General features: G+C 35.0%; 1 protein-coding gene across 1 annotated transcript; it reads right to left on the bottom strand.

The window, feature by feature from the left end:
- Positions 1 to 1,524: 1,524 nt before the first annotated feature.
- gcgb (glucagon b) lies at positions 1,525 to 8,936 on the bottom strand. The gene is made up of 7 exons (XM_072578326.1): positions 8,865 to 8,936; positions 8,049 to 8,152; positions 6,335 to 6,475; positions 4,126 to 4,245; positions 3,672 to 3,809; positions 3,085 to 3,243; positions 1,525 to 2,059 (listed from the first exon to the last, which is right to left on the bottom strand). The coding sequence occupies exons 2-7, from the start codon at positions 8,141 to 8,143 to the stop codon at positions 2,023 to 2,025; spliced, it is 690 nt and encodes a 229-aa protein (XP_072434427.1). The 5' UTR covers positions 8,144 to 8,152; positions 8,865 to 8,936; the 3' UTR covers positions 1,525 to 2,022.
- Between the last annotated feature and the right edge of the window lie 439 nt (positions 8,937 to 9,375).

Raw genomic sequence — 9,375 nt, forward strand, 5'->3', positions numbered from 1 at the left:
TCCTTTAAGTATTTTGTCAGATCACCTTTCAAACCTTGGTGATCAAGAAAATACGAGACAAATTTATGAAAGTTGTGTGACCGCAACATTTGACTCTCCAAACCTGAGAAACATTTTCAAGAATTTGAGCTGTATCTTCACCATGGCAGTATATCCTTTCTGAGGTATGATGGATGAAGTTTTCTCAATGAGGTCTGATCAAGCTTTCCACTCCATAGGGCTAACTCAATTAAAACATTAATTTTTGGAAATGAACATGCTGGCCTGGACCTCAGTTTGCAATATACCAAATGAGTCAGAGTCAGAATGTCTCATTCACCAGTTACGCTAGTTTTACCTTCTGTGACAATTGAACAATATCTTCCTCTCTTTTTTTTATTGCAATCTCCTTAAGATAAAGGCCAACATTCTACTATTCTTTTCATCTCTGTACAAGATTTTGATGATTATGTACTTGGATTTCACTGGCGGCAAGACTTCCAACACTGACATGAGAGAAATGAATCCTTCTCAGACAGCTGCTGGCCAATTCAATCGATTCGGGCATCCCAGCAACACCACTGGGGAGTCCATGTACAATTTGATTCCATTTCTTGTAAACTAAGTTAGATACTTGAGTTTAATAGTCAGTCAGATTTCTTGGTATTCAGTTAATTGTGGTCTGTATTTAGTGAATGCAGATCCTGAAAGCCAAGTGGTAGTCTTTGCATTTGCTATATTTATGATGATTAATCTACGACTTAACCTGTAAGGGGGGGGGGGGCATTTTGGGGTAATAATAGGCAGCATTGTTTGTCTCTCTCCTCAAATGCACTTGATGCTTACTGAGACTCCAGCAGCGGAGATTGGCTGCATTGGGACCTGGCTTGTCCTGAACTTATTTAGTAAGGTCCACTCTTGATGTGGTAGCTCAAAGCTGACAAGTGATAAATGGAATTTCTCACAAGGAACTTATTTGTGACTTCCTGTGTTTCCCATTCCTTGATCCGAAGGAAATCGCACTGGGCAGCCAACAGGCCCTCAACATTACATGTAAGATTTAGAGACTGTTTCTCATTGCCATATGGTCAGAAGATTGTTCAATGTTGAGACTGTTGGATTTGAGAGGACTGGGATTTCACAACATAATCTTTGAGAGTTCTTTTCTTGGAATTCAATTTCATGGTTGAATCATTACCTTCACCAGAGGCACCATGGGTCTAGAATGTAGTACAGCATGAGCTCTGATTAATTTTCCCCATGTCCTGTTAATTGTATGTTATATGGGAAGTATGTTTATTTTGCATGATTATATCATGTGTGGGAGTCTTGTTTTTTATGTGTATAAACAATGTTTTTTTAAATTTGAATGTATTAAATGGTGCACAATGAATTATGTCTGTGATGTTATTAATAGCTAATCCAATTATATTAAGTATCTGGCTTTGTTTGACTCTAGGTACCTAATTTAAAACTCAACTGCAGTTTCTGATTTTTGTCCCCTGAACTTGATGCAATGAAAGGTCTGTAAAACTGAACTTCAGATTCGGTGTCATAAAAAGCTTTATTCATGCTTATTATTTATGCCTTAGTAGCTTTGCATTAGTTAATAGTTTAAAACATGCTTTATTTCAAACTGGGACATCAGGCTTAAATTTTTAAAGACATTTCGATCTGAACAGAAGGTCTTAAAGAAATAGTGATTACTATTATTCATTCAAATAAATACAAATTAGCTTATAGAAAACATAATTTGCTAGAATAAGTCTAAACAGGTTTTGGTATTTTGTGCCATACAGAATTGTTGAGATAATGCTATAGCTCTCATACTAGTCACTTTAAGCATTCTTTTGTTAACATTTATTTACTTCAAATCCTACTTCAAAACAGCACATTACATTTTGAGTTAATTCTTTTGCATGCAAAGCATTATGGCTTCATATAACATTCTGTGTCATTTGCAGAACAAAAAGCTGTAAATATTTTATCAACATGTGGGCAATGTTGCAAGACAAAATGTTAAGTTGAAATCAGTTGCTTCCTCTACTCGTACTCGTTGAAGAATTCTATTTCAGAGTTCCTGGGGAGAGAGCAGCAGTTAGATTCTTTGCATAATGATACTTGTGAAATTAAGGTGCATATAGACTCATGGAAAATATTGTCCAAATCAAGTAGTAAGTACAGTGCAATCTGGATATAGCTTCTAACCTTATAAAATTGAAAAATCTGTGTGCTCCAGTTTGGTAAAAATCAAATCATGAGGACTGTAAACAAGAATTCAAAACCCAGTGTTGTTAGAATTGGACTGAACTTGCAATGTTAACCACCTTTTGTATTCTGATTCTGACTCCTCGTTATCCAGTATTTCCTGTTTGGATTTCAGTTATCCACTAAGATGTAGAAGCACAACTACATGGAATTGCCTTTTCTCACTTGGAAATTTTATCATAATGAGAGTTTAAAAGATAAGAACAGCTATTTAGGCAAGTTATGCACACGTCAATGGATTCCAAATTAAGCCATTTAAATAAAAACTTAATTAATTTGGTAGTAATCTCTTAAAACTCAGTAATCCTGAGCAAAGGTAATTGCTGCAACAACAACCATGGTGTCAGATTACGAATTTGCTATTGCATTTTGTTCATTTCAACAGTCATAAAATTTTGGCATTACACGTTAACTGATAAAAGCATTGCAAGTTTTAAAAGAAGGAAGTATTAAGGGATCTGTTTCACAAGCAGCATCTATTCAATTTTAATGAGATAATTTTAACCTTTGAAATTGAAATCAAAGGATATTACATTTTTGTGCATTCAGCAACAAGCAATATGTGTTCTGTCAGTTTACCTTCCAAGGAGTGGAAGTGAAAATTAGTGCCATGTAAAGTGAAGCACAAAACTATCCTAAATGTCATGTAATGCTTCCAATTTCTTTTTCCTGGTTAACAGATAGCTCATGTGAAGAGAACTGCCTTATATTATGTGTAATATGATCTTATTGGCTAACCCATCGGAATCACATGACTGAAAAACAAAGTTGGTGGACCTATTGAGTATTTGTTGTACATTTATTGGATCTGGTTTTCAGTAGTTTCTTACTTCTTACCTTGCTTCAACAGTTTTGGAGTTTAAGAGCCAGTTCAAAAACTCCTTGGCAGCAATGGTGTCCAAAACAATATTAATTTCACTGGTGAAGGTACCATCAGCATGTCTTCTGTCCAATTCATCAGGAATCACTTCATTCAAAATTTCATCTTCTGGAAATCTAAAGATATAGAAAAACCTTTAGAACTCAAATAATCAATTGGACAAAAAATAGTTTAGCTCTCATGAAATGAATAGCCTTTTAGTCATAATAATGCAAACTTAGATCAGCAGCATAGCCAGTAGCATAAGAGCAACAATAACTTAAATTATGCAATACAATTCCTGCTTCAGCATATTTTTAACCTGTAAGTAATAATTGTTCTAATGATTTCATGATGATAATTCATGATGATATCTCCTACTTAACAATGAAACAACACTGTTGGCAATTTACTTGGAGGCATAAATGAAGATACATTATTTTCAAAGTAATTGAAAAGTGATTTACTGCTCCTATTCAATATATTTGGTATAAAACGTTTCAAACATAATGGTGCAAGTGCTCAGTAAAAAAATAACTAATTGAGAATCATTTGAAACACTCACTCTCTTCTGCCACGTCCCTTTATTAGCCAGTTAATAAAGTCCTTTGCTGCCTTCTCCTCTAGGTAAGATCTTATATCATTAGTGTAACTTCTTTCTGTGTGTCTGGTCGGTTCAACATGTCTCTTGGAAATGCCCCTGCTAAATGTCAACAGCATTTCTCTTTATATAATCCAGAATATCTACAGTAATGTTAGCATGCCATATAAATTTTGTTAACACTAAACTTTATGTTAGTCATTGACATCCTGACAGACTAAAATTAATAATGCATAAACCTTTACATGGTTACAACTTACATGTAACATAATCTATCACATACAATGATAATGGAAATTAATTATTGTGTAGTGATTTACCAATAAGGATGATGAGTGAAAGCAGCACCTTTCTCTGAGCTAAATGTTTCATTTTTACAAGATTAAGTCATTGAATCTTGAATGTCTGTGTAGCTTACCCACTTTGACGTTTGCTGTAACTTTTAAGTGAATCAACAAAGCGTTTTGCTTTGAAATAGTCAGAAAGAGAATCTACATCACTTGTATAAGTTCCTTCAGCATGCCTCTTGGTTTTGTCCCTGTTAAATGTAAATTAAATCGTATAAGTAACACTACAGAATGTCTTTCCTAATAAATAATATCATATTTGTAGTTTCCAGAGTGTGATTGTTGCAAATTAAAAAAGTAAACATAGCTCTAATTGGCCCCTTGACGCTGAATTAGATGTGTAATATTAATATCACAGAGTTAACTGGCAGTAAATGGAAAATTGGCTTATATCAGACAGAATTCATGAACAAGAGCTTTTCAAGTCAGGAAAAATTATAAGGAGAATACTTTAAAAGCTGACTTCCATTAATAAAGTTGATCATTAGTAATGCAAATCTTTTGGCTAACTCAGTTACTAATGCTAGATACCAAGCCGTACAAGAGTAAAATATTACTGATAGAAGGGCTAATGAAACTGCAGAAGATCGAAGTGCTTAGGATTGATAATTCTGAATTTTACAGTCCAATGTGTAGCTTTGCTTTTCAAAAAATAATAGAAGTATTAAATTTTATGTGCATTGAGTGCAAAGAAGAAAGCAAACAATGAATTTCAGAAGTTGGACATTTGTAAAACTAAAGTAGCAAATGCTGTACACATTGTGCATTTCAGTCAGCATATATGGAGAGAACAAACAGGAAATATCAGGTATACTTCTTCCTTAGATAACTGCAGAGGCAGGAAAATTGAACTCTTCTGAATATTAGAATTTTAAATTATCATGGAAACTGAATTAATGTTATCTAACTTTTTAAAAAAGATAACAGTTGAAGTTTCCAAGATATTTAAGGAAATCAATAAAATTGATCTAGTAAAACTGTTCAGTGTGGATCAGATTTCAATTACAAAGGATATGAGATGGCAATGGCTAATTGGTATAATCACTAGACTATTAATCCAGAAACTCAGTGAATGTTCCCGGGGCCTAGTTTCAATTCCTGCCAAGGCAGACGGTGGAATTTGAATTCAATAAAAATCTGGAATTCCATTCCTTGGAATTATTTCGATCAATGTTGGCCACAAAATCATTTTCGATTTGCAGAACAACCCATCCAGTTCACTAGTGTCCTTTAGGGAAGGAGGTGAGGGGTCAAGTGTGAGGTTGTCCATTTTGGAAGGACAAATAAGAATGCGGAATACAGGGTTAACGGTAGGGTTCTTAGTAAGGTGGAGGAGCAGAGGGATCTTGGGGTCTATGTTCATAGATCTTTGAAAGTTGCCACTCAGGTGGATAGAGCTTGTAAGAAAGTCTATGGTGTATTAGCGTTCATTAGTAGAGGGATTGAATTCAAGAGTCGTGAGGTGATGTTGCAGCTGTATAGGACCTTGGTAAGGCCACATTTGGAGTACTGTGTGCAGTTCTGGTCGCCTCATTTTAGGAAAGATGTGGAAGCTTTGGAGAGGGTGCAGAGGAGATTTACCTGGAATGGAGAATAGGTCGTACAAGGATAGGTTGAGAGTGCTACGCCTTTTCTCATTGGAATGGAGAAGGATGAGGGGTGACTTGATAGAGGTTTATAAGATGATCAGGGGAATAGATAGAGTAGACAGTCAGAGACTTTTTCCCTGGGTACAACAGAGTGTTACAAGGGGACATAAATTTAAGGTGAAGGGTGGAAGATATAGGGAGGATGTCAGGGGTAGGTTCTTTACCCAGAGAGTGGTGGGGGCATGGGATGCGCTGCCTGTGGGAGTGGCAGAGTCAGAATCATTGGTGACCTTTAAGCGGCAATTGGATAAGTACATGGATAGGTGCTTAAGCTAGGACAAGTGTTCGGCACAACATCGTGGGCCGAAGGGCCTGTTATGTGCTGTATTGTTCTTTATTCTATGTAGGTCTGCCATTCTTACTTGGTCTGGCTACATATGACTCCAGACCCACAGCAATGTGATTGACTCTTAACTGTCCTCTGGACAGTTAGGGATGGACAGAAAAAGTGGCTTAGCCAGAGATGCCCATGTCCGGTGAGTAAATAAAATAAAAGAAAGATGCACATTCAAAACTTTAGAATTTAAGAGTACTGACAGAAATCTGAAGGAGCTGTTTTCATCCAATAGATTAGAAAACGAAAGCATTTTTCAATGTAAGTCTTGAGAAATCTTTATAGAAAATAGTTTACCCATTCCGTTTTGTGCTCATCAGCCATTGTACGAAGTCCTTAGCACGTCTATTATCCATATATTTACTGTAATCACTGGTGAATGTGCCTTCAGAGTGCCGTTTCACATCCTCCAATGGGATCGATTGTTTTTCCAATACACTGTTTGGAAATGCGTAGCTGTATGTTACTACATCTGTTTAACTGGAGATGCTTATTTTAAAATTAATATTCCTACCTTAACAACACTACAAAAAGAAAAAGACTAATCATTTATTTAACTTTGTATTTGCAAAATTTTGCTGTGTTTGGTTTGGGTGCCATATTGGAATAGCATTTTTTTGAATACACAAAGTAATCACTATGTAAATTGTGCTTCAGGCTGTACTAGTTTCCTTAAGTTATGGTTTATATTTACATTCAAACACACTTACATCATCACAAATGTAAAATTTCCTATGAACCAGTGCAATTGGACAGAATAGTTTTGAATTTTCTTTGCATTAAGAAGTGTTCATTAATCTATTTAAGAGTGGTAATAAGCTGCAGTTGTAGTGGTTTAGCTAAAAATTGGTTTGCCACAAAAAATAAACATTTTAGCAAGACTATCTAGTTAATGCACCAATTTTAAGTCAATTAACATGTTTTTGGGAAATTATGCTAGTTTCATTGGTGTGCATTGGACAATTCTTTAGTAATTTAGAAACATCCCTACTAATGCCTTTATGCCTAAATAGGTACATCACTTTAAGAGTTTCTATTAATTGTATATCAGGGATATGGTCAGCAGAAGCCCGTCGAACTCATTACTTAGATTATATGCTTGGTCAGTTTAGGGTGCGGGTGATTTTCCAGCACTATGTTTCTTAAACTACTGTTAAAGATTTCATAAATTTGATTTATGTTGAATGTAATGTCGTGAAAAAGTGCTGGATTTGCTGATTTCAGCCAAATACCTGGGAAGCATTTGGGCCATAATATTCAAATCTCTGACCTCATTAATACAGACAGTTCTTAAGCTATCAGTGCAAACAGATATTGTTCCAGCTATCCATTAATAAAGCAACATAAATAATAAACAAGCCTTCAACATACAAAAATCAATAAGGAAGAAGAGTAAATTATATAAGCTCAAAAAGCACTGAGTTACTTGGCTTCTTATCCATTAGATTACCAGGCTTAGAGACAAGTATCCCAGACCTTGTTTTAGTGTTACTAAACTTATACTTACTTTATCTGCTGCCTGAATGATTGAAAACTCAGAACTATAGTGGATATGTGATATGCATAACTTTACTTCTTACATACAACAACAGCGGGGTTATCAACAACCATCTGAGCAATAATATACAACAATAATGAAACTTAGCTTTTAGTGGATGTATATTTTCTATTTTATATATTCTGTAGTGAAAATGTGCTTGACTTTCTGAACAGGTGGTCAACTTGAGGAATGCAATTTACGTGGATATAATGAACTGTAGTTAGGGATTTGTCTTAGCCTGCTTGGCACACCTTCCTCATCCCTGAAGATGGGCTTATGCCCGAAACGTCAATTCTCCTGCTCCTTGGATGCTGCCTGACCTGCTGCGCTTTTCCAGCAACACATTTTTCAGATTTGTAATAATGGTCAATTTACTACAATGTTCAATTTAAAGAAATGAATATTCAGCAAGGTATGTAAGTATGTAAATATATTAACTGTCACAGTTCAATTTTGTGGTTTATTTCCTACCTGGATGTTTCTTCTGTATCCTTCACTGGATTTTGACAACTGTTTTGCACTAGTATCAAAAGCAGCAAAATGGCAACGGAACCAACACCTTTCATTTTATTCTCCTGCACATAACATGCAGAATTTAAGTATAGATTGCATATTTCTGCTTTCACCAATTTATACAACCAATAAGCTAAAGTATGAGTAAAGGTTCACAGAAAACTGTTAAAAATTATATTGAGTTATGTAGGAATTATAACACAGAAACAGATTACTAATCCCAACTATCCATCTTTCTATTTATATTCTACATGAACAGTTGCCTTAATCTTGTGTGTCTGCCTTATTACCAATTTCCTTTATTCCCCATTCTCTCAAACCTGTGAAAGTAATTTGACCAATTTAATTAAAAACAGCATAACAGAAATAGGCACAGGAAATGTGAGACTCCAATTTTAATTAATACAAAAATTAGAACAGACGTTAAAGACAGAAAGTGGCATTATAAGACTGCTTAACAAACTAGATAAGAAAGACCAATTAAACAAACAGTACAGTGGATTAACCAAATAAACCAAGTAAATAAAACCTTATTGCCAATAAGTCTGCTACAAAGAGGGGGACTGCAAGTAAAGCAATCCTTTTGATAATAGAACCCATTCCTGTTTACAGTAGGGCATAGTAAGGTACAGACTTGAACCAAGCATTTCAAAAGTAATATAATAGTACAACTTTGAGAAGTAAATAATTCACAAAACCAATTGAGAATAGTTTTGCAAATGTCTTCCTCCATTCAAATGCATATTCTCCCCAGGCTTGTAAATTCATTCTTACCTTTTTGTGAATCACCTGAAGTCTGAATAAACCTTCTGAAGAAGCCAAAGTTTCCCTTTCTCCAAGGTGTTTTGAAGCTTACCTGCATGTTGACCAAGATTTGATCCCTTTATATAATCAAAGGGATGATTGGGCAATATGGGTAAGAACATCGTCACTTCCATTAAAAAAACACAATTTGTGCTGTTGTCATCCTCCTTTCTCTGACATTTTGGATTACCAATTGTTGAATCATCCTTTTTTTTAAACTTTGTTTTCCACCTGATTTGAAAGGTTTTAGGTAAATCACTTAGTAATATTTGATTTTTACTCTTCCGGATGAGTTCGTATTTTCCAAACAATTGCACACTTTTAACTCAAAGTGAATTGTGCATAACAAAATCATTCTGCTTCTTTACATTGTGAAATGTTTGTGTTCAGTGATTCTGGCAACATAAAGAGAAACTGTTTTAGTGAGAGCCAGGTAAAGACATCAGAGTTTGCTATTTCTGAAACTGGACAATACATTGCA

This window comes from Chiloscyllium punctatum, chromosome 10, assembly GCF_047496795.1.
Source record: "Chiloscyllium punctatum isolate Juve2018m chromosome 10, sChiPun1.3, whole genome shotgun sequence".
NCBI lineage: Eukaryota > Metazoa > Chordata > Chondrichthyes > Orectolobiformes > Hemiscylliidae > Chiloscyllium > Chiloscyllium punctatum.

What these genes read in the sequence shown, in the direction of transcription:
- gcgb (XM_072578326.1), bottom strand. Translation starts at nt 8,143, where the DNA reads ATGAAAGGTGTTGGTTCCGTTGCCATTTTGCTGCTTTTGATACTAGTG. An exon ending in GATACAGAAGAAACATCCAG is followed by an intron (nt 6,476 to 8,048) that starts GTAGGAAATAAA and finishes ATTTCCAAACAG; the next exon opens with TGTATTGGAAAAACAATCGA. An exon ending in TCCAAAACTGTTGAAGCAAG is followed by an intron (nt 2,060 to 3,084) that starts GTAAGAAGTAAG and finishes CTCTCTCCCCAG; the next exon opens with GAACTCTGAAATAGAATTCT.